Raw genomic sequence first — 25,294 nt, 5'->3', positions numbered from 1 at the left:
TTTATTATCTTTTCTGACAAGGCTGTTTTTGTTTTTACAAATTATATAAACATTTTAACAAAAATATGTCTATTATTATGCCTAAAATTATCTAACTATTTTAAGATAAAGCCATGATATAGTGTATAAGGATTATTTAATGAATAGTCTTCCTTTATGTTCTTTCAGGCTTTGTGCTTTGTTTAACTGTGTTTGATAGCTTCCCTTACTTGCTGCAAGTTAGTTGTCACATCTACAATGATTCACACTACAGCCACTCAAACAGGCTTTGGGCCTTAAGCTTAGCAACACTTCTGCAGCTTAGCCAAGGCCCTTCTAAAAATGGCTAAGGTTGCAACAGCTGTCCTTTTGTTCTCCAACAGTGATAAAAGGGCCTCAGAGTGCTCTTCAAATCAGTCTGCATTTTTCTTGCAATTTTTTGCCAAAAGCTGTTATAACAGCATCATGCATTAGTTGTTAAGCTTTACTAAGCCTCAGTGGCTGAGTTGTTAGGTCAACTTGTTTTCACAACTTCTTCATTGAAGAGCCGCATTTTTCTAGGTCTTCAATTTAGCTGTCTATCTGAGGGTGACTGGGAGTTTTGCTACGATGGATCTTTTTGACATCGATTCTGAATTTACAGCAAACAGTACAATGCATATAAAGAAAAAGTTACCTCAATTGGATTAAATTTCACACTGCTTATGCTATCAACACCCCATGTCAGAGAGCATACAGGACTGGTCCTTTGTTCATCCCAGATGTCAACTTGATGCCCACAAGTAGCAAATATGGCTTCCTTCCAGTGATGATCAATTCCTGTGTACACTGTCTTTAAAGGGAAAAAGTTCAGTTCGAAAAAGTATTCAGAATTGTACAATAAGGTTTCATGCTGTTACATTTACTATCTGAGCTGACCAGATCACTCTCCCACTAACAACAAATGCATCTGAACTGTTTGCAACTTGCATTGTTTTAACATCAGAGTTGTACTCAAACTTCTGGCCCTGTGGGCTTGATTTGGCTACAAAGCAAGCTTATGCCCTGACACGATCCAGGGCACAAGACTATGTCTTTTGGCCTGCAAAGCTCCCCCAGGCCAGACAACACAGTCACACAGGCTGGAGGTTGATCACCACTGGTCTAATTGAACACTACCAACCTAGTCTCTCGCCTGAAGAATCTATATAAAAATGGGCTGAAATATTCTGACCACCACAAATGAACAATGTAATCCGACTGGTTTATTAATTAGTCATGTTACAGTTTTACACTTTTCAAAAATTAACAATTAAGGAGTCCCCAAATGCTTGTCAGTGCATTATGATGTTTTTTAAAACAGGGAGCTTTTCCATAAGGCCTAAGACTCTGAAAAACCACAACTATGGATGTCTGTTGAAATCTCTGGGTTTATGTTGAAGTCATGATTGTAAAATCAATGGTGCTAACATTGTGTATCACCCCATGGCACCCCTGTGACACCTGATTAAGAATCACAGGGCTAGACAGTGTGTTTCAGTGCCTGTCACCCTCACAGTTAGCAAGTTCTTGCCAATATCCAACCCAAATGTCCTTGCTGAAATTCAAGCCCATTGCTTTTTGTCCATTCCCTGTAGACACAGAAAACAATCAATCACCATCCCTGTTATAACCTTTTCAGTATTTGAACGCTATCATCAGATACTCCTTAGCCTTGTCTGCTCTAGACTAAATATCAGTTCTCCCATCCCTACCAGTGCCCCCCACTCCCAACCCACAGCCCACCACCCTCCTGAGCCCTGCCAGAGGGATCCCCCAGCTGCCAGGGCTACAAGGCTGGGGCCAGGGCCTGCAGCCCCCTGCCCCTCCAGCAGCACCTGAGCCCTGGATGCCATGCACTGGAGGTGGCAGCTGCTGCACCTGGAGTGGAGCACAGAGCCCACCCCCATGTGGCATAGCCCAAGCAGAGCTGAGCGGAGCCCATGGGAAGCAGGAGAGGATGTGGGCTGCCCACTGCAGGGCTCAGGGCTCCCTGCCCTCCCCTCAGGGGCCTCTGTGGGCCCGCATGCAGGACCTGGCACAGAAGGAAAGAGTGGGGTGGGGTGGGGTGCGGAGGCTCGGTACTGTTCCCACCACCGCTGGGAGCTCTGCGCCAGCCACGCCACCATGGCGAGTTGCCCCCTTCCTGCCCAGCATCAGCGAAGGGGCACAACTCTACACCACTGCATCTCGGAGGGCAGGTGATGCTTCACCATGGTGGCATGGCTGATGCAGGGCTCCCAAGAGGTGGTGGGGGCAGGAGCAGCTCCAAGCCTCCCTGCCTCACTCCAACTTCCTGCAGTGGGTCCCACCTGCAGAGGCCCCCAGGGGGAGGGCAGCAGGATGGAGAGCCCCAAGCCCCACAATGGGCAGCCCATCTCCACCCTCGCGCCATACACAAATCTTGGGGAGGCATATGCTCCCCCATACCCCCTCCCCAAGAGTGCACACAGCAGTAGGGAGCCATCCCCTCAATCCCCCAAATGAGCCACCCACATGGCTCCTTTCCACTTCCCCAGCAGGACCCTGTGGGTGTGCATTCCTGCCCTGCCAAACCTGCCCCATGCCCTCCCTCATCATGGGGGCCTCCCCCATTATATAATCTGCCCCCCTGCCCCTCCCTTCCACATCGCTTATGCCCAGACTTACCTGCAGGAGCTGAGGGAGCTACTCTCCACCACTGCATCCTGCTGCTTTCAGCCCCAAGCAGCCCTTGCAGGCTGAAACTGCCAGCCTACAATGTGAAACCTGCAGTATCCCACATTAAAGGAGAAAAATCTGTGTTTTTCCCTGGCAAATGGAAAACCCAGATCCCTGGTCACCATATAATGAAGTATATTGTACCATTACAACAGAAATCAAGACTCAAGGCTCCAGAAAACCTAACTTTACAGAAATGGGGAGGGGGGGGGGGCAATCTTTATTTAGATTGATTTATTTACTTGTCAACATTTTTATTTTATTTTGGTAAAGACAAAAGGTTGCAACACAACTTAGCAAGTCATTTTTGCTTTATTCAAGACAGGGGTCTCCACTGTGGGGCTGGAAATTTGGGAATGATCAAGTTTGACACCCTCATACCATTCTACAGTATCTCAGAATCTGATCATCTTTAACATATTCATCCTCAAGACACCCTTATTCAGTAATATGGGCATGGTACTACTAGCTGTATTTTGTAGATAGAAGGTTGTGGCACAAGGGGCTAAATCCAATAAAGAACGTAAGTGGAACTGAGATGCCAAAGTCCAAAGCTGCAATACAAAACCCCTTGCTCAGCTGCTGCCTGACCCTACAGCAAACTCAGTAGGCATTACCCTATTTGACTTTACAGTTCCCTAGGCACTTACAGTTCTGCTTCCATGAACACTCAGAACAGCTTCAGTCTGAGCAGCTCAGCAACTAATTTCCTGCTTAAGCCTAACAAGGATCCAGAAAAAAGGCATTCCTCCTTCCCTAAGGGGCACAATACAACAGAATTTCCTACAGTTTGCCTAACATGCTAACAAAATGCACACACAGCAGCCATTTTCCTTTAAAAAGAGTCACCTTTTATACAATAGCCTACTGCTCAGAGTGCTTACTAAAAGAAAGAGACTGTATTCAGTGCTCTGCTTAGTCTGAGAGTATTCAAGGCCATAGCTCCCAAGCATGTGCCCTACCCACACTGCTGGAGGGTATTCAGGGGCAGAAACTCTCCACCCCTCATGCTGAAGTTCTGTCACTTTAATGAACTCAAGATCCAGTGAACTAGGAAGAGCAGACAAAAAAACAAATTCTCTAGCTTAACTTACATCCTGTTAACTTTCAAGGGTTCTTTTGCACAACAAATAAAAAGATTGCAGTATTACAGACTACAAAGTAGGAGAAATAAAAAAAATTTATCTTTAAAACTTGAAAAAAACCTTTTCAGAGTAGCAATGAAACAGGCTCCATACCATTATGCAAATATGTAGTTGTTAAACCTTCTGTTAATAATTTTCTGCATGGTTGAAGCTAAAAGTGTAAACTCTCTCTCTCCCGCTCAGAATACTTTAATAGTTATCATACATCACACACAAGTCAACTTGGCTATGCTGGACAACTGCTTTAAAAACAGGTTGTATTTTTTATATTACTTTCCCCTAGTTACACTGAGTAAAACTGTGGCAACACTTCACAGATTTACAAATATAAGACCGAAAGAGAAGTTCTGGTCATCTAACCTACTCTCCTGTACACGGAAAAGGCCATGACATATCATCTGGTTACCCCTACACTGTGCTCAGTAACTTGAGTCTGATAAAAAAAAACACATATTAGGCTAAAACAAAAAAAGCAGTGAGTCTTGACGACATCAGGGGACAAAACACTCACCACATTTTAGCAGCTTGTTCCAGTAGCATTTACAGCACTCTGTTAAAAAATTGAGTTTTATTACTAATTTCAAAATAGCCTGGCTTAAAATCCCAACCACTGGTTCTTGTTGTGTCCTTCTTCCAACTGGTAATTTCTCTATTTTCCTGCTAAGAAACTGAGCAGACTGAACTTTCCAATACAACAAAATTTGGATCATTTGTATCCAGCATGGGTCACAATCCATTTCATCTGCAGGAGGTTGCTTAATTAAAGACAAACTATTCAGATGTTTGCAATGATGTCTTCAAAAGACATCACTGTTCCAGTCAGCTAGAACACAGCAGCTGTTCCCACCCATAAGTGATCACAGACTTGGTATCCTTTGAAATAAAACCTGCAGCCAATAGCTGCAACACCCGAAAAGTCCCACATGCTTTTCTGGTGGCTGTATGTGAATCCCAGCTAACTGGCAACCTTCATAAGATTAGGTTCCTAATCCCGCTGCAAAGATGAAGTATCCACGTTCTACGGCAGGCCTAGCTTATAATATATGTAACATGTTTGTTGCCCCTACCTGACCCCCTCTTCCTCACAAAAATCTCCAGTTTAAGCTGTGCTCTCTAAGGGGCATCTGTGCTTTAAAGGGGCCCTGATCCACCACTTTAACTCCTCTAAGCACGAAAGTAATTATTTTTATTTGCAGGGATAACGAATGAGAGTGCTGACCTGTTGGAGGGTTAAAGCTAGAGAGCTACTGACTAAGGATATGAAAGGTTAAATGCTTAATCATTTAACCAATAAGTGCAGTGATAACCGGTTAGTTTACTGGTTATCCTTTAGCTGGGGTGAGGGGCAGTCTGGCAGGGGGGAAGGGAAGCCATGGGACGCCACAACAGGAATCAGAAGGCAGGCAGCAGGGCAAGCAGGAGGAAGGGGGGGGAGAGGGAGGAGCAAGGAGAAGGGGAGCAGAGGGGGAAGGGTAAGGGGGAGTGGTACCCATAGCCTAAGAAGAAAACAGCAAGCAGCCTAATGACTGCAATTAGTTACTCACTCACAGGTGCTCCCTCCTCCCAGGTGGGATGTGTTGTCTGGCTGGGGTTGCCTCCTCCCCCCTCCCCAGAGTCAAAGGGCCTACTGGAGCCTGAAGCAGCTCCCAGCAGCATCTGCTGTGTTACTGGTTAATCTTTAAGGAGTATAATTAGAGGAGGTTAAACAAATATGTTTTAAAAAGATACTAACACCCCTACTGCTGACACTCAACCTATTCATGTTGTGCTGCTAATACACATGCTGTACTGCCCAACTATTGTTTTGTAATATAACATCACCCAAGAAGTGAACCTGAGCTACTGTGAAAATAAGCCAGTCTCTCACCCTCAACCCAAGCCCCTGAATCACTGTTGTGACACCTCTTATCCCTCTCCAACTGTGCAATATCTTTTTCAAATACAGACACCAGAACTGGCTACAGTACCCTGGTACTGACATCACCAGCACTGTATTCAGAAGCAGTACTTGAAACGATCTCCCTGCTTCTTCTACTCACTACTCCATCAACAAATCCTTCAGGAGAATACAAGTGTGAAAGTGAAGTTAAAACTATATACCTTTCCAAGAATTGTATGTATTGGTTCTTCTTCTTCCCCATATCCTGGACCATCCATTTTCCAGTGTTTTACAGTTTTATCATCACCCACCTAAAAGTTCAGAGAAAGCATGTATAAACACAAAATTATTCAGTTTGCACACATTTCCATTTTATGCAACTGCCTGTTGCATACTGGAGGAGTTCCAGGTAATATAAGAAGTTCCATGAAACTACTGTATCCAGTAAATACTTTCCAAGTTTCAAAAAGACCCACAAAGAGAAGGGGAAACTTATTTTAAACTAGTTTCTCCAACACTTGTTTACAGTGGGTTAACCCTGTACTCTGCAAACTATACTAAAAATAAATGGAGCAAAATCATGAGAGAAGGCAAGACTCTATACAGGAAAAGGTACTCCTTTGAGCTTAGGCTTTTATATTTTGTCATCTTTCCCCACTGTGTCAAAGTCTTACTCATCTTACAACAAACTTCAGTTGAGAGTCTCTCTAAATTAGATCAGTTCTTGAATGGCAACCACTGTCCTCACAACACCTCTCTGATGCCTGCTTCACAGCAGCGGATAAAAAAATACAATGGTTAAGAGAACCCTTGTATGTCCAGCTAGCAACAAGTGCAGCTGTCAATGTCGTCTATTCTCTATTCATTGTTCATTTCACTGTATCATCTTAGTCCTGTTTTCATCTGACAGCCAAATTAGGGTATTTCATGACAATCAGTTAGCATGCACCTGAGCCCATTATACTTGATAAAGTGACAACAAAAGGAAGTTTTACTGACAGAACTTTATTGAACCTAGTTACTCAGCTAGAACCAGCTTAAATTAATCATAGTGCAACTTGTCTTTAATCAAACACCCAGAAATGTAAGTATTCACATGTCTTTCAACGAATGCATTTTACCTATTTGTTTAATATGGTGAACTAGCTTACTTTAATTAATTAACTGTGCTGCACTTATGAAAAGGTAAACACCAGAAAATTGCTAGTCTTGAATAACATATGCATTGTATCACCAAACTTTTCTGTACAGAAACAAAAAAAAGTAGGTTTACAATATTTGGGATATACGAATAAACATTTTTTGGGTTGATACCAATTATTAACCATCTATATCGGCCAATACCAATCCAATTGCCAATATGCAGCCCAGCAGCTTGGAGAGCAGCATCCGACTGGTAAGTCTGTTGAGTGGGGAAAGATGCATGGGGGGCAGATCACAGCTTCCATGGTGAGGGAGGAAATGTGGCTGGGGCTGCACAGCTGGGGTGGGGTGGGACACAGCACAGAGCTGCAAGCAGCTTGCCTGGGGGGACATGGGCAGCTCCCGCTGTTGTGCGCACCCCAGGGGAGATATGGGGGGCATGGCCCCCCTCCACATTTGTGCATGGAGCAAGCGCAGGCTGCCTGCTGAGAGTTTGGGGCTAGGGACTGGGCCAGCTTCTTCCGGGGGCAGGGTGGGGAAGGGCCAGGGCTGCACTGGGGTGGCAACCACACTGGGAGGGTTGGCTATGAGGAGGGTACAGCCACCCCAAAATTCACCACAGCCTCCCTGTAGCGTTGCCACTGCCCACTCCTACTGCAGCTCCCCCACTGCTGGGGAAAATGCTGGCGCAACCCACCCTTGCCCCATGCACAGACCCACAGGGCACAAGCTCCCCCATGCCTCTCCTGGGGTTGTGTGCAACAACGGGAGCAGGAGCCCCCCAAGAGGAGCAGCCCGCAGCTGTCTCAGTGTCTTATCCCAGCTGGGCAGCACCTGTCCCTTCCCCAGCCCAGCCCCACTCCTTCCCTCACCATGGGACCCTTGATCGGCCCCCCCCCACACACCCCTTCCCCCTCAACAGACTTACCCCAGCCAGATGCTGCTCTCCAAGCTGCTAGGATGCATTCCTGGCTGTGCATATGAGGCATTTACTGGTGGCATTATCAGCCACATGGGCCAAAAAAAAGTCAGTTGCCAGTAACGTCAATTTTCCTTTCATCAGTATTGATATATGGAATGATGTATCAGTGCACCTCTACAGAATACAAACCCTGAGTTAGGACTCTAGCCCTAAACACTACAGATGTATTGTATTCCCTGTGGTGAACTATTAACATAACACAACGCAATAGGCTTCCCACTGGAAAAATCATGCTAAATTTATACATACAGTAAAGAAAGAAGTACCACAGAAGCGGGCACACATCCCTCGCACAAAGCCTTCATGTGCTTGTATGGTACGGATGCACTGTCGCTTGGTCAAGTTCCAAATTTTAACCTGTAAAATATATACCAGAATTATTTTCTTTACACGATAGTTTCCTAGCTCCCTATTTCTTTTCATACTAAAACTGTAAAATGTCACAGCAAGTCATGTCAAATCGACACCATTTGCTTGAAGGTTCATTGATTTTAAGAAAGTTAATTCCAGACAGTGTGAACCAAAACCTACCCATCGATTTGCTGCGTTTTTTGGTTTTCTAAATCATACTTCCTTAAAGAAACCCAAAAAACCTCAACTATCTGTTGAAATGAGTATTGATGCCATGCTAGCAAGAATTTGATTCTGCTTATGTCCCAATCCTCTCAACTGCTGCAAAAAGTTGGATTGGCTTGTAGCGTAAGGACCATATGGAGTACAATGAAAAGGACTGTTTTGCATATAGTTGCGTTTCAAAATATTTATGAAAGAGCACCCTAATTAGATGTCAGTTTAACCAGTTAGAAACTTCTGTGTGCCACCAACAATCAAACTATTCACCATATATAACCTTATCCTCACCACAGCAGTTGTGACTTAAATCCATTCAGCTACCTCTAGTAATTTTTTCACTTTTCTTGAAAAAATTAAAAATATACAATGGGGAAAAAAACCACGAATCTGTTCTGAAAAAAAGTCAAATCAGCTTATGAAGAAGAAAGCTGGAAAAATCTTTAGAACCAACAAACAATCTTCATTCTAACAGTTAATTTAAAGTTTTGCAATTTTACAGTTTCATAGTGAATGTATTAGGTTGGCATTTTCCAAATAACTTCTCCAACACTGGTTTACTGCTGATAAATATTTATGTTAGCTTTTCTGTGGTTCATTAAATCACAAAAAAGCCTAACTTTCTTTTCCTCTTCAGATTTTGAGTCTGTTACATTCTGTGTCAATGCCCAATATCTCTTCCACTCTATCTGCATTAGCAATATACCCAGATGAATATTTACTGTATTTTAAGACAAGTTTTTTTCCCCCAGTATTGCTGTGTGAAAATACACATATTGGAAGCAGCTGATTACATAAAAGTATAAAAACCAAAAGCACAGGTGAATGGTATGGTGTTTGTTCTGTAATCGCTTCCTATTATAACACTTTTATTTGCCATTATAGTAACAATGATACCAAACTGTCAGACTGACTTATAGTTATCATACCATGCTAAATTAACAGTTAATTACCCACTTTTTCTGTGTATAAGTAAAAATATAATTCTAGTTACTGAAAAAAGGCCTTCCATTCAAAAGAAAGAGCAACAAGATAAGGCACAAACATTTCCCAGGATTCCATTTGTTTATGAATTTGCACTTGCCTCTCCATCACAAGCCCCTGAAAGCACTGTAGACAAGCTTTTTGGATGCTTGGCCATGCAGTTAACCCCATCCCTGTGGCCATCCAACGAAGCAAGAAAAGGTTTTGCAAACACACGTTCTAGTTTAGTTGCATTCAGTGCCCGCACGTACTCTCGTGGAACTTCAAAAGGGTGTAATGCAGGATCATAGTTTCTTGGAACTGGAACAAAACAGATACAAATTTATATGAATTACTTGATGTTCTCTGTCAGGATGAGAACAATACAACAGATTTTTTGTGTTCTTTTGGTTCTTCTTCAAAATTGATCTGTTGGCTCCTTTGTTAGGGTACTGTTTGTTTGTATTTAGAATTTGCCCCATTAGCATTTCAGAGATTCAGAAATTATAAAGGACACTGTCAATTTTTTTAAATTACTTATCAGATTACTTGTTCCTATTTAATTTTTTTTCCAAGACTAAAATCTGTCCCCACGCTGTCCATCTATCAAAGGGACACACGCACACAACCCGAAACAGAGGCAGGCGAGGTGCGAGTCTCTCCCGCTTCTTCTCGGCTCCAGCCTAACTCCCAAGCCGACCCCGGCCCCGGCCCCGGCCCGGCCCGCCCCGACAGCCCGCGCGCGGGCGCTATCAGGCCGGGGTGGGGGGCCGTCCCGCCAGGCGCTCACCGCGTTGCAGGTCGAGCTTGGTCTCGCGCACGTAGTCGTCCGGGTTCCGGCTCAGCACCTTCACTCGCATCCTCGCCCTAGCGCACGCGGCCCCGGCCCCCCGCACTTCCAGAGCGCAGGAGCCACGTGACCGGAAGCCGACGCGGACCTGTAGCGGGCGGAAGAAGCCGCTGTGGACGTTCCTGTTCCGCCTCCGGGGCGCGGGGCCGGCGTGGGCTGCGGGCAGCGGCGCTATGAGCGAGGAGCCGGCGGCGGCGGAGAGGCCGCGGGGTCCCGCGTGCGCGGTGTCCGCCCCGCCCGCGCAGTCCCCGCTGCGGCACGTGCGCTACGAGAGCCTGGTGGCGGGGCTCAGCGGCGGCGTCGTCTCCACGCTCGTGCTGCACCCGCTTGACCTGGTCAAGATCCGCTTCGCAGGTGAGCCCCGGTCGCGCCTCCTCCCTCTGCGCGGCTGGGGCTGGGCCGTGTCCCCTTCCCCTGCAGAGCCACTCGGGGCTGGACCGGGACCGCCGGTTGACACGGCCCGCCACACAGACGGGTGCAGCGCCACGGCCCGTCGGTCGCTATCTCGGGGACTGCGCTGTGCTCCAGTCACTCGTGTGCACGTGTTGTAGACCTGCCCCGTCGCGGTGGGTAGAGATGCCGCACCTTCACGGTTCAGGCCCTGCTGAACCTCCTCTTCTGTTTCCCTTTCGTGTCAGACCCGAGAAACTCCCGCTGTGGGATCACAAATGGTGTAGGCAGCAGTCTTAGGTCTTGTATCATAGCAGCGACTGCCACAGCTCGGGGTGCACCAGGACTTCTGTTCTAACTGAACCTTATTGGGCTGAAACTTTAAGGGTGTTTATACACACGCTGGGGGGGCACTTCAATTTGAGCAGCTCCAAGAGCCACTCTGATTAAAGGGCTGGGAGCATCTTGTGTATCAGCGTCCCCATGCTTCAAAACCAGTGGCAGGGGTGCTTTATCTAAAGCTCGTTCCACGCTATCTGAAGCATGGGGACGCTGATCCATGAAACTGCTGGAGTGCAGTACTTGCCACGCTCCAGCAGACTTAATTAATCGAGCCTGCTCCTATGCACTGGAATTCCAGTGTGGTGGTGCAGCCTCCCTGCTCCAGTATAGGCACCTTATGTGCCTGCCTCAGAAAACTTGGGTAACATAGTTCGCATGGGTAATTGGTGCCTCCTCAGTCATGGGGGTGGGGTGGGGGGGCAGCACAATTTGTGGGCAGACCCATGAGCAGGTCTGGGGGTGGGCCAAAAGTCCCCTGGCCTCTCCATTCCTCGCTGGTCCAGATTGGGCCAGTAGGAAGGGGGAGGGAGGGGCCACGTGGGGGTGGGGCGGTGCTCTGGTTGGCCGAGCAAGCACTCTTTGACACTCTGGGTTCCCGGGCCCTGTCAGGGAGGGTGGGAGTCCCTCCATGCCCTCCCTACCAGTTGCCTGTGGTAGTTCTGCTCAAATAGGAGAAAAGTGGATTCATCTGTGGGGTCGGAAGGGGACAGGATTTACTTTTTCCCTTTATTGAAGTAATTTGATGCATCTCTTTTTTTTTTTTTAAATCACTTGTGTGACCCAGTCAGTGGCAGTGTGAGGGGATAAGACCACCTGAATGCACTTACAGACCCTGACTTTGAATGTACTGGGTCATGATGCTTTGAGAATTATACCTCCGACACATGGTGCATATAACTGGGGGTTTCCTGCAAAGAACAAGGAACAAAAAAACCGTTCTTTTGAAATAACATTGTTGTGGTCCCCCTGCAAAAAAATTAAAGGTTATAGGCTAGAGATTGCACAGAGCTGTAGGGCACTAAAAAAAGGGAGGCAGTTTTAAGCCAATGCTGCTACTTGCCTGCAACACACAGCAGTAGAGTTCATCTTGGATTGGTGGGAAAGGACTGCTTACCTGGAACAGGTCAGCCAGACTTCTCCTTCAGCCCAGGGTAAAGCACTCTCCTAATGAGCTCTTAGCCCATAACTCTTCTGTGCCTTCAGAATACAGCTAGCCAGACTTGCTTATTCTCTGTGATTTTCCTCAACTCTGCATGTTATCTTCAAGATAAACAGGGAGGTGTATTTGCATCGTAGTTTTATGCCACTTGGCTTCACTCTTTCTAGAACATTGTTTTTCCAGTGTAATCTCTCTTTTATTCAGTGAGTGATGGATTGGAATTAAGACCAAAGTACAATGGGATTCTGCACTGTTTGACCACTGTCTGGAAGCATGAAGGACTACGTGGCCTGTACCAGGGGGTTACTCCAAACATGTGGGGGGCAGGTGCTTCCTGGGGCCTGTACTTTTTCTTGTAAGTAGAACCAGAAAACCTTTGGTGTTTTATGCAAAGTGATTGTGGACTGTAGGTGGCACTTTCATTTTGAGGGAGGTAAATAGATAAAAGTACATTTTATGAAAGATTCATGCAGCTTTACAAACTATGTCATTTATAGGCAAAACTTTCAAAGGCACCTAAATCACTTCTGAATAATTTACCCTCACTCATCACTTGCTGTTTCATATCTTTATATGTAATATAAACTTTTGGGGAAAGCAATATGACACACTTGTAAAGTGTAATGCCTGCACAAGATGCTGCAGAAATGTTAACTAGCTGCACTGGTAGTTTGTATGGTTTCATCCACTAAGAATCTTGCCTAGAAGCTGCACTATATAAATGAACCTTGTGGGGATAAAAGAACTTAGCCTTAGACTGATCTGGGGGAATTAATCTGGCTCCTGAAGTGATTTAGTCTGCTAAAGTTGGAAGCATTTAGTACTTGGACAAATCTGTTTTTGCAAGTTAGCTTATTTTTTTGAGGCAATTCTTGGGTTTTTGTTTGGTCCTCAGGGTCTCTTCCATGTTATATCACTTGCATTTTATATTTACTAAAATGTAAATTGCTTAACTCAATGACAACAGGAAATCAAAGAAACCAGTTTATGTAAAGTTATCCTACTGGTTTTCTAGTCCTCATTCTTTTCAGATTTCCACTTCTCAACTCATTGCATATTGCTCACCTCTCAATGGCTTACTTAACCCAGAGGACAGGGGACCAGTTCAGCAGATAAAGCTGATTACATTATAGACTGCCTTTTCATAAAACCTTGCTAGGAGGCCTCTGTCTTGTTAGCATTTCATCCAAACTAATTCTTCAATTTTAAATGTGATGAGGCAGTCTTATTTTTTATCAATAATAATATTTTATCACCTAGCTGTCTACTACAACTGTATGCTTTAAGTAGCCTGAAACTAATTCAGTAATTTGTATTGCATCTGAGATTGTTCACCTCTAGCTCTGCTCTAAGGGCATTGCTTAATGTTGAATCTAAGCAATCTGGATTTTTCTCATCTCTACCTAAATTTGTTTCATTTCTTCCAGCTATAATGCCATCAAAGCCTACAAGAAGGAGGAGAAGCTAGAAAGTCTTAGTGCAACTGAACACCTAGTGTCAGCTGCAGAGGCTGGTGAGGAAAATGCAGATAAGATTGACATTTACTTCTAGCCTGTCCATATGCTGTTTTTTGTGTTTGTCTGTCAGTACTGTCTTTTGTCCAGGTGGCAAGTATAAGTGTTTCGGTTCAACTGCACTTGCTTAATGCATGTAAATAAATTAATGATGTTGGGATGGCTGGCTGAACTCCTTGTGTGTATTCATGAGTAGCAACAGTTAAAACTTTTTGCAGCCCTGTGCATGAATGAGCTAATTTATACAGATTAAAATTGCAAATTCCAGACCAGGCGGCTGTGCATAAAAAGCAGAACTGTTGTCAATTTTTGCTATAATGTTAAAGTTTACCTTGAACACTTTCCCCTTAAAAAAGACAACCCAAGGCCTAATTCAGCACCCATTGAAATGCAGCATTGGAATAGAATGTCTTCAATAGGCACTGGACTGGACATGTAGCCACTCTAATATTGAAGAGGAATGTATGGTGCAGCACTACTTAGAGTGGTTTTCCAGAGCTCCTTAGACTGACCTCTCAAGTGGAGAAACTTGTACCATGTGTTAGGAATGAAAAATGAATAACCACAGACAAGAAATCAAATTTCTGTATTTTGTTGATAGCCATGTATTAAACTAGGATGTAAACTTCAAATTATACGAGTCATTTGACTGTTGAAATATGGGTTTATACATTAGTGGAAAACATTATATCAGGTCAGTCATTGCAATAAATCTGTGGTTCATAGCTGAACAGCTGTGCTACAGGACTAAGCAATTTTGAAAATGCATGCACTTGGAAGACCAAACTCAGAAAATCTGGAAGCACATGAAATGACTAATTTGTTTAGGTTCCACTATGGATTGTGCAAAGATGGAGCAAAGGAGGGGGTATCTTCTCTAGCACCTCTGGAAGAGATGGACAGAGACCCCTGGCTTCTGCAGCACGTGCCATCTGCATGGACTCCTCAAATTCTATCAGCTGTTGCTTCTGCTTTAGCAAAATTGTGTCCCAGTTTAGGATTAGCCTGCCATAATGCTATTTACTTGCTGGTTGTGGCGCTTAACCTTGAGGGCTGAGGAAAAGGGAGGTAGTGGAATGTGTTTAAACTTAAACTCTGTTTGTTGTAAGTAACATGAGTAATCCTCTAAAATGAGTAGCTTTTGTTGTCACAGAAGCCTGTGCTGTACTGAACTAAACAAGCAGGTAGAAACTTTCAAAGCTGGCATAATAATCTAACTTCCATCTGTTCTCAGGAGTCATGACCCTTTGCATTACAAACCCAATATGGGTAACAAAGACACGGCTTGTGTTACAGTATGAGGCTGGTGTTAATCCATCAAAGCGTCAATACAAAGGAATGTTTGATGCTCTTGCAAAGATATACAAGAAGGAGGGCATACGTGGTTTATACAAGGTAATAATATTTGAGATTTAATGGGTAGTAGTTCTGGAATTTATCATGGATGTCATGGCACTGTGGGTTTGGTGACTTACTAAACATATTATCATCTGGGAAGTTGTTATGTGTCCCAGTTTAGCTGTCCTCTCTTCTGTCTAATCTTTTCCCCACCTCAAGATTTCAGCAAAAAAGCTTAATGGAAAGTAAAGCCAGCAGACTGCTGAAGTGTAGTGAAATCGATGAAGAGAAGACTGCAAGTATATGTATGGACACTTGCATTGTGGGCTGGCACTCACTTGAGAGGAAAGTGACTGAAATGGACAGGAGGACCAAGAACTGCATTTTAACAATTTAACAATTTGTTTTCTAAAAGATAGGGTGGAACACATTGGGCTGCAACTTGCTGCTCTTGCTGACTGAATTAGATGGAAAGTAGCTGTCCTCTGTCTCTGCCTGTCTGATTTTTTTTTCCTCTTGTAAATCATCAGTTTAGACACAGTTCAGCTAAAACAGTTATTAATTTTTCCCCTTCCTTCTCCATGACAATGGATAGTTCTGCAGTCACACACCACTCCGTAATCTTCATTTTGGGTTTTGTCAGCTTGCAACCCACATGCTTTATAGGATTTTAAATATGGCTAGACAGAAATGCCTATTTGCCCCCCTGCACTCCCGGGAGAATTTAGGGAAACAGTAGCTAGTTTAGACTTCCATAGTGCATGTCTTTCCCCAAAGCTCTAACATTAGGGTAATTACCAGTTCTAGAGGGGCCTGAAAAACTCTGGGCCTTTTGGATTCAGTTGGCGCTAATGTAAAGAAACATGATCTCTTGCATGGGGAGTAATGGTTACGTTACTGAGCATTCGCCTCTTCTGTTTGCTGAGGGAAATCTAATCCCATTATTCTGAAAGCAAATGCTTATGAATGCCGGCTTTGGCAGATTTAGGAGTAAGTGAAATACCTTGTTCCTAACCCAGAATTGATAGAGATTCTTTTTGTTTGCCTGGCTTCATGTTCTGTCCTATGAACACAAGTTTTTATTTCTTGCATTTATTGGACCTACTTAAACTCTCTCCAACGAATGACCATTAAGACTTTTCATGTGGTTTAATAAGCATTGCTTTGACACCAAGTAGTTCTCTCACTCACTGATCTGCAGTTGGGGAATCTAAGTAAAGTATTTTCTTGGCCAGAACAAATGACTTGCCTGCAATAGCTGTTCTGTACAGAAAGTGACCTTTGTAGATTCCTGGTACCCCATGTAACAATCTACTCCAAGCAACTTTATCTTCAGATTATGGTTGCTTCAACTCATTCTAGTCCAGGCTGGGACTCTCCAGGTGTCTGGCTATAATAAACAGACTACACCGTAGGCTATAGTTAGGCTTTCCCCCTGACTGTTCACCTTCATATATGGAGGAGTTGGTATAAGTTGGTCAAGGAGACCACAGGGCCACTGGTGTTAATTTAATAAATGCTGGAATGCTAGGAAAATTCCCAAAGATTGGGAGAATGCTAATATGCCAGTATCTAGGTCAGGGGTGGGCAAAATATGGCCTGCGGGCCACATCTGGCCTGTGAAGTCATTCTATCAGGCCTGTGGGGACTCTTAAAAATTTAGAAAATTAATATTTCTCTGCCCTTTGTTCCTGTCAGAAATGACAGGAACCAAGGGCAGTAGGACCCAGGGGAAGCCTCAGCAGGGTTCTGCAACAGCAGGGCCCACCTGGCCCCGCCCCACCAGCTGGAAGCCCCAGTGGGGGCTTCTGGCCTGGGAGCACCTGGCTGCCCCGTGCCGGAACCAACAGATAAGGACAAGGTGGTGGGAAGGGCAGGGAAGGAGCCTGGGGAAAAGCTGAGCGTAGTGGGAGAAGCAGCCCCTCCCTTGCCCTGTGGTTGGTGCATTGGCTGCAAGCAGCTGCAGCAGGGAATGCTGGCCACTTTTTTTCCCCCCCGTGCTCAGCTTTTCCCCAGGGTCCTTCCCTGCTCCTTCCCAGCATGGAGAAAAGTGGCCCTTCCCTGCCCCGTGGCCAGCGCTCCCTTCTGCAGCTGCCCACAGCCTGCACAGGCCTGTCCAGAGCAAGCACAGACAGCCCTAGGCAGGCTGCGAGTGGCTGCAGCGTGGGGTGCTAGCCATGGGGCAGGCAAGGGGCTGCTTCCCCCCCTCCCCACCACGCTCAGCACCACCTTGTAACCCAGCCCCCCGTTTGCCACATCAGGCAGTGTTTGCCATCGCAGCCTCTGTGCTGCCGAGCACGTGAGCTCCAGGTGGGCAGCAGCAAACACTGCCCAGCACAGCTGCTGCTGCCACATGCAGCCCCAACAGGCGAGCCCAGAGTCAGCAAAGGGCCCAGGCTGGCAGTGGGGTCAGGTTACAAGCTAGTGCTGAGCGCAGGAAAAAGCAGCCCCTAGCTCGCCCTGTGGCCGGCGCCCCATGCTGCAGCTGCTTGCAGCCCACATGAGGCTGCCTGTGCCTGCTCAGGACAGCCCTGCATGGGCTGCGAGCGCCTGCAGCAGGGAGTGCTGGCCATGGGGCAGGTGAGGGGCTGCTTTTCCCTGTGCTCAGCACCAGCTTCTTCCCTGCCGGCAAGCAGGGGATCAGGGCTGTGGGCTACCCTCCGCCTATACTGCAGAGCTGGGAGGCACTGGGAATGAGTGGGCGGGGAGCCAGCAGAGGCTGGGGGCCTGCATGGGTGTCCCAGGGCCAGTGCTGACGGGGCCAAGAGCAGGGCGGCAGGAGCACATGGTTTCAGTCAGCAGGGGCTCTATTGAGCCAGGCCAGCTCCCCCCTTCCCAGCTGGTGGGATTCTGTGTTAGCTTTCTGTACTATTTTGCTTGGGACTAGAAAATACAGATAAGGTTGACATTCAGATAAGATTGGCAGTGGGCAAACAGGATGCTGGGGCTCGGGTACTACTGGGAGTGGGGGGGGCGGGGCTGATGGAGCTATAGGTTGGAAGTGAGAATTTGGGATTTTTAAACAGAAAACCACAATCCCTGCTGATGACTAAACCAGCCTGCCCTTTTGGAAAACTGGCACATTAGTGATTGTACTGGGTAGCTGAGATTTGTATACATCCCATTAGCTTGTTACCCTGACTCCCATCACCTGTACCCTGGATCATAGAAGAACATTGTCTGAAAGACCATAATTGCTCGTCTTGGTTGGCTGTATGTGCACGTTCTAGTGTCTGGACAACAGACCTAAATGTGGCTGTAGACCAGGGGAGGGTGATTAGTTTGGGTGGAGGGCTGCTTACTGAGTTTTGGCAAGCCATCAAGGGCCGCATGATAGGCAGCCAGGGGCAGATAAATTTTAATTTTCTAAATTTTTTTAGGGGCCCTGTGGGCCAGATAAAAGGGTCTGGTGGGCCGCATCCAGCCCTCGGGCTGCTGTAGACTATAACTCTTACTATGTTGTAAATGTATTTTTTGGTACATATTTTATGGTAGGGGCTATATGTTAGCATTAGCTGATCTAACAGGGTGCCTGTCTTTCTGGGGCTGCAGTTTAACCTGTGTGATTTTTCTTTGTCTATATGTTTTAGGGATTTGTGCCTGGTCTGTTTGGAACGTCACATGGTGCACTTCAATTCATGGCATATGAGGATTTGAAAACAAGATACAATAAATATAAAAGCAGACCATCAGATACAAAATTGGTAAGAAGGCTGAAAAGAAAACATCTCTTATGGTTTGGGAGCATTTGGATGCTAGAGCTATATGTCTAGAACAGGGGTTGGATATGATTGTTGTTTCTACAGTTGTCATTTTAGTAGGTTTTGACAGAATTTGTAGCAGATTATAAAGCACAAAAAAAGGAAAATACTGATATTTTTTCACTTTCGACTTACTTGGTAAAAGTAATTATTCCCTTGCTAGCCAGTTAGCATTGGGGAAATCCATTTCAATTTTGCTGAGTATTTTATGACTGAAAATTTGGAATTTTAAAAATTTGTTTTCCTTTTGGAACACCTGTAATTTCACAGTTACAAACAGAAAAAGGTAAAATCTGTGCAGATATTTTTTATGTACACTTTTGTTTACAAGTGAAATTTGTGTTGGTACCTGAAGTGGTATGTATTAATGTTTAATAAGTAAATTTTGTTACAGTGTATATATGTATCTTAGGGAGGAAAAAACAGGGTATTGTTTAGCTTAGACTTCCAAAAGCAGTTTGATATTTCCCAGCATCTTATTTTGTTGTCTGTAACTTGATTTAACCTAAATTTAGTAATTTTTATTTTAGAACACTGCAGAATACATTACAATGGCCGCACTATCCAAAATGTTTGCTGTGTCAGCAACATATCCATATCAAGTAGTCCGAGCTCGTCTTCAGGATCAGCACAATACGTACTCTGGAGTGGTTGATGTTATCTGCAGGACATGGAGGTAGGCTTGTAGAACTAAAAGCACAGTCCCACTGTAAATGAAACCACGCTGTGTAGTCAAAGCTGTATCTGCCGGCTTCTAGTGATGAGGGGTTTCCTGGTACTGCATTTTTCTTAGTCCTGCAGAACCAACCCAGCTAGAACTAAATTAGATTACAGCTGTACAAAGCTACTCAAGTCTGGAGTTTTATGGGTGTCATTTGAGGGTTACATGTGAAGACAAAAGACAGGGATAAGTGAGCACATAATTTAGCTCAACAAACCTGTTATTGACTTGAATTACATAAAAAGGTGAGAAACTGAGCCCCATATACTCTAATGTAAAATCTGTCTCAGAATTAGGCACAAAAGTGCCTCTTGCATTAAATGGGCTCTCTGAATTTCCACAGCATTAACATGGGTATCTGCAGATGGGAATGGCTGGAGGTCCTTGGTTATTGGCCAGTAAGACCAGAAAGGTCTGGAGGGTGATGCTTTCTTTCCCCCACTATAAAAGATTATCAACTACAGCTCACTAAACAGAACTGTTGCCCCTCAGTCTCCTTGCAGCTGTTAATGCCTCAGTTCAGCAAAGCCCTTAAGCTTTATCAGTTTAGGATGGGAGTTAGCATGTATTAAATTTTCTAGAATAAGGATATTGTGTGGATTCAGATCTACATACATTCTTTGTATCATGCTGTAAAAGCAGGCAAGAATCTAAAAATACAGGAAGAGACGAGTGCAATAAATGACATCTGCACAGAAAGTTTTACAGGTCAATGAAGAGAGTGAGGTTTTTCAAATGTCATTCTTTCACCTTAAAGAATATAAAGATCCATAGATCTGGAAATATAGCTTTAATCTAAAGTGACTAAAATGCATAAAGCAAAGACATCCTGAGGGTTCTGTATTTGTTTTACTATTCTTTTTTATGGTAAAAGTAAATATACTTTTTTGTCTTTAAAGGAAAGAAGGAGTTCAAGGATTTTATAAAGGAATCATTCCCAATGTGATCAGAGTGACTCCTGCCTGTTGTATTACCTTTGCAATGTATGAAAATGTATCTAGTTTTTTGCTTGGTTTAAAAAAGGAGAGTAATTAAAGGTAGGCATATTTGCATCAAGAAAAAATTATCTCATCCTTTGTTTTAAAGTATTTTTTTCATCTAGGACAAATAATGTACAGAAATCTGTCTTGATTGTGGATTGATCTAGTGATTTGATGAGAGAATTTGGAGACAGCAACTCTGGCTTCCTTATCTTGTGCGGTAGTGTCCCCAGATCACTCCATTTACCTTTTCTCTGTGAATCAACCTCTGCATGGAACTGAAGTAACATGGTGGCTGGGTAAAAACAGTCTTGAAACAGCTCTGATTATCTTAGTCCTTTGAACTGATCCCTGAGAAAAGGAAAGGGAGCTAACTTCTACTTCTCTCTAATAAAGCTGCACCTGGTGTCCACAGTGTAGTGTCAAAATGTTGATGGCTTTCAAATCTGCTAATGCAGGTCCTCTGCTGTCTCCTTGTGAAATTGTATATACACTTCTCAGTGACATTCAGGATCTCCTAAATCCTGACAAATTGCAGATAAGTTTCATTGCTCAGAATGTCCCAAGCCGGTGTTCTCCACTGCAGCAAGGGTTGCATGAGATGAGGCAGCTGGGTACAGTATAAAAAGGCAGAGGTTCTGTTTGCTCCAGTACAGCATAGTGGGAGGGGCATGCTGTCTACTCTGCATGTTTCATAATCTGCTGAAGTCCCAGTTTTAGGATAACACCCACGGCATCTTACAAAATGGGGCATTTTTGCTGCATCAAACCAAAGTAATTTTAATCTGTCACTGGCCACGTACTCCACTTTTTCTTCTTATCTTTGTTAATGGCTTTACAGTCGAACTCTGGGATAATGTAATAAATGGATGTTTAGATGGACTTAATTTTTAAAAAACAAAACTTGGTGCTTATTTTTGTAAACTGCATTTTTCTAATACGGGGTATGGCTTTTTCAGTGCAGATGATCTTTCTTTCTTTTGAGCATTATGGTCTGACAGCTTAGCAGAGTGTACATGTCCCTATGTGGTCTCAAAACTAGCTTGAACAGGAGAAGGCTTTTTTTAATTGAAGAAGAAAAAAACAGATGCTTTCTCTTTTATAATTTAAGGGAATGATTGTTCTCACCCAGGAGCCAGCAACCTTCTGTAAGCTGTGTGCCAGAACAACTAGCCCCCAGTCTGGCACGGGCTAAGTGGCTTTTGGGGCTGCCTTTTGGGGACGGGGCTTTCCCTGAACCAAGGCCAGAAAGTTAGGAGCTGCACCCATGCCAGGGAGCAGGAGGCCATGGGAAGTGGCAGCGCAGGTGCAGCTCCCAGCTGCATAGTCCCCTTTGCAGGCAAAGTCCCCAGCTGCAAACAGGCTGCTGAAACCATTTGGCCCACATCTGAGTAGAGCTGAGAAGGCAAGGAGAAGCAGCACAGGTACAGCTCCTCACCTCCTGGAACTGGGCAGGGTCACAAGCTGCACAGACCAGGTGTCATATATCCCTTTTCTAATCTGTTGCAGCCCTTTGCGCAGTAAGCGGATGAAAGTACGTTTCATAGAAATTCATTTGTAAAAATAGCAAGGGAACACTCTCTTCAAGGGAAGTGCTTTGCAGTGGTCTGTTTTTCTTAATTCTGCATCTGGAAAAACTATCAGTGGTAATAATCAGGCTTCTAACTAGTGGCATAAGACATTCAGTGGAATTGTGTAAAATATCAGTTAACTGAGGGAGACAGGAACTAATAAATCTCTGAGCAACACTTATGCAGAATGCAGGTTAGATAATCTCTGCAAGCCAGATGGCTGACCTGCAGTCTCTGTTCCTGAGGAAACTTGGCAAGTTTGCTATGCAATTATGAGAGAATCTATGAGGAACCCATGACTGATCTGAGTAAGATTTAGTTTACACATACAGAACTAGTTTTAGCTTACAAGACTGGAACTTAAGTATTTTAAATTAATTTTTGTTTCCTAAGTGAGCCATCCAAAGAGCTCCTTTGCAATAGAAGGGGAATATTTTCTTCAGTAGTGTTTATTTCTTTTATACACACACTAACTCTTAACTGAACTTCTTCATTTTGAAAATGATGAAAGATGGGGTCTACTCGCTTTCATGTGTACTTTAAAGGTCACCAGGTGAATTACTATATTAACTAATTACTCTTTAATGGGTGTTAACTTGTGCCTTATGAAGGTGGGTTGTTTTTTTTTTTAAAAAAGCTATGTGCTAGCATGTAGAACTGACTGAATAGGGCATTGAGCTATTAATCATTCAGTGCAAGGCTTAGAACTACTCTGAAGTCTACCAGTCATAACAGTGAAAATGGGCAAAGGACAGACTTCTTGGGAGAAAAATGCCAGCTTCATACCTTGCTAGTGCTCAGCAGCATCGCATCCATTGCTTCCAAGAATTAAAACTTGGCTGCCCTTGATTTTTGAAGTGGGTTAGTCCTACAGGAATAAAACTGAAAGTAGGAGCTGGGAATTGAAGAGATGCAGGGGCAGTCTGAAAAGCAAATATTGTATAACTTGACAGACTGACATGGGGATTTTAAAAAGATCTGAGAGATGCAGCTGTTACATTTTTGCATGTTATACATGCTTTTGTAATTTCCTTTGATTTCTTATGTCTTTAGTACAGAACTGGCTTTCATGTTCCAAGCAATTTTCCTTCCTAAATATTTTGTAATAATTAAAACAAAACCTATTTATTTGGTACGATCATTGGATATATTGCACTGTTGAAGTGACTGTTTAGCATGTTTTACATAGCTGTGAGTTGTTGAATGGTCGGTATGATCATTTATTATCTAGTGTTAAGAGACTGACTGCATAGTGTTTTTTTTTTTAAAGAGATTTAGTTTTTAATCATTATTTGCACACCTTCCTGAAGGCCATAAAGCTCAAAGCATTTGAGCCTATCCTTAAATAGTTATTGTCTTCTTTCCTTGCAATGCAAGTATTCATTTAATAATTTTGTGTCTCTTATCCAAGTTATCAGTTTATAGCAGTAAAATTGTTTACTACTACTGTCAGCACATTTCATTATTCTCAAATACTATACTGAAAACAGGGGGTGCCAAAAACCTCTTAACAACTTACTGAATTGAGCAGGAAGAGAGTTTGAAAGTCTGCCAAACTTGTTCTGTTAAAATTGTCCCTGAGCAAGTTCTCACTGAAGTCAATGGACATTGGCTCAGAAGTATAGTAAGGTTGTAGATAATATAATCTAGGATAAGTAATGCACTTGAAATCTGAAATGAAGGCTAAAGTTTAGTGTTTTGTCCAGATCTTCCTGTAAAATGCTGAATATCAAAAATTGTACATACTGATGCACTTGTCATCATAGCCATTGAAAAACTCTTTGCATCCTACTGACAATAAAATATCCTGCTTGTTTTGTAGAAGTGTGTTTATTTAAGATATAAAAAGCTGTAATTTCAGCTATTACAAAAAGGTGATACATATCCATAACTAAATTTGACTGATGAATAAAAAGACTTTAATAAGCTTGTTTCGGATATTTGTGTGCTAAAACACATAAGAACTTGTGTTAAACTTAAGCAAACCTGTGCCTTCTGTTCAATAGTTATCAAAATTATAGAAATAATAATTTTCAAAGTAAATTGTATGCAATGTATGCTAAAAATTTGATACAGTCTTGGAGATGATGTGTTAAAATAGGTGTTGGAAAAAAATCTATTTTGGCATCTCTTCTATTATGATACGAGAGACTGAATTCCATCCTGTAGAAGCATCTCCTCTTGGATAATCTGAACAAGTACCAACCCAGATAGCAACATCCACCAACCCAGCATTGATTCCTTCACATAATCCTTCCACTGTTTAAAGAGAAAGCATTATTTCAGTCAACATAATATTGCCTAATATTCCCTTAACTTTTAAACCAAAGAACAGCAGTTTACCATAGCTATCTGAAGTTAGTGGTGCCATATTGCTAGTGTTAAAATTTTATTCACTTTTATGTTTAACTGGTTAATTCTCTAAAAACGTAAAAGCCCATCACAGTATATCTTGGCCTCAATAGAAAATAGATGTAGCAAAGTAGTCTAAAACTAGCCAAAGTGTCTTTTAATCTTTTAATGATATTGCTGTAGGAATTAGGCTTTTGAATCATGCATGATCATTCCACTTTTGTCAGTCTCCACTACATTGGCAGCAGTAATCAGAGATGACTAAATAGTGGTAATGGACCCCTTTCAAAACAGTCCATGGTGGTTATACAGAGAGGGTCTCACCATTTTTGTTACTAAAGAAATACAGTGCTTGCAGATGTTAAACACAAAAAAACCTACACTTAAATTTAAAGAAAGGGGTCCATTACCACAGACCTAGGTTGCCCAGTGTCTACACAGATCAGGAGCTTGAGGAGGGCATTTTGGTGCTTTTATCTAACAGCCAACTGACCTACCTTTAGATAGCAGGGTTTTTGACACTTTTTAATGCACCCAATCTATACCTATGCTACAGAACCAGGTCAAAGTAACATTGTTGCTTATGGTAAAGCATGTTTTCTGCTGCTGCTTTTTTTAAATTTTCTTTAAACGTATGCAAGCAGCTGTACTGTTTAGAGGAAAGCAATGTCTCCCTCTACAAAAAGCTGAGCTGCTGGCTTCATACAGTATGCCCCTTTACAGTAATTTAAAACAGTTGCGGGTATTATGTCAAAGGTCAGTCGATTTGATTAGAGGTCATTCTCTTATGTTTCATAGTTTCTAGGGTCAGAAGGGACCTGAGTAGATCATCTAGTCTGACCCCCTGCCATGGCAGGAAATAATACTGGGGTCAAATGACCCCAGCAAGATGCTCATCCCACTTCCTCTTAAAAACCCCCAGGGTAGGAGCCTGCAC

General features: G+C 43.6%; 3 protein-coding genes across 3 annotated transcripts in view; 1 reads left to right on the top strand and 2 right to left on the bottom strand.

Annotated features, from left to right (window-relative positions):
* The window catches only part of DCAF13 (DDB1 and CUL4 associated factor 13), a 41,765-nt gene extending 31,466 nt beyond the window's left edge, over nucleotides 1-10,299 (bottom strand). The window contains exons 1-5 of the mRNA XM_019551650.1: nucleotides 10,170-10,299; nucleotides 9,501-9,700; nucleotides 8,096-8,203; nucleotides 5,943-6,032; nucleotides 656-811 (exon numbers count right to left, since the gene is read on the bottom strand). Of these exons, the coding sequence (XP_019407195.1) occupies nucleotides 656-811; nucleotides 5,943-6,032; nucleotides 8,096-8,203; nucleotides 9,501-9,700; nucleotides 10,170-10,239 (624 nt within the window). The 5' untranslated portion in view covers nucleotides 10,240-10,299. The remainder of the gene's footprint in view (nucleotides 1-655; nucleotides 812-5,942; nucleotides 6,033-8,095; nucleotides 8,204-9,500; nucleotides 9,701-10,169) is intronic.
* A 70-nt stretch (nucleotides 10,300-10,369) lies between these two features.
* Nucleotides 10,370-20,733, top strand: SLC25A32 (solute carrier family 25 member 32). Its single transcript, XM_019551662.1, has 7 exons — nucleotides 10,370-10,583; nucleotides 12,325-12,475; nucleotides 13,548-13,633; nucleotides 14,869-15,029; nucleotides 18,563-18,676; nucleotides 19,264-19,409; nucleotides 20,354-20,733. The coding sequence occupies exons 1-7, from the start codon at nucleotides 10,403-10,405 to the stop codon at nucleotides 20,487-20,489; spliced, it is 975 nt and encodes a 324-aa protein (XP_019407207.1). The 5' UTR covers nucleotides 10,370-10,402; the 3' UTR covers nucleotides 20,490-20,733.
* Nucleotides 20,734-23,816: 3,083 nt separating this feature from the next.
* Nucleotides 23,817-25,294, bottom strand: part of CTHRC1 (collagen triple helix repeat containing 1) — a 4,637-nt gene continuing 3,159 nt past the window's right edge. The window contains exon 3 of the mRNA XM_019551675.1: nucleotides 23,817-24,264. Coding sequence (XP_019407220.1) covers nucleotides 24,122-24,264 — 143 coding nt within the window. The 3' untranslated portion in view covers nucleotides 23,817-24,121. The remainder of the gene's footprint in view (nucleotides 24,265-25,294) is intronic.

This window comes from Crocodylus porosus, unplaced genomic scaffold, assembly GCF_001723895.1.
Source record: "Crocodylus porosus isolate Cpor-Errol unplaced genomic scaffold, CroPor_comp1, whole genome shotgun sequence".
Lineage (NCBI taxonomy): Eukaryota > Metazoa > Chordata > Crocodylia > Crocodylidae > Crocodylus > Crocodylus porosus.
This window is presented reverse-complemented; position numbering and strand designations above follow the sequence as displayed.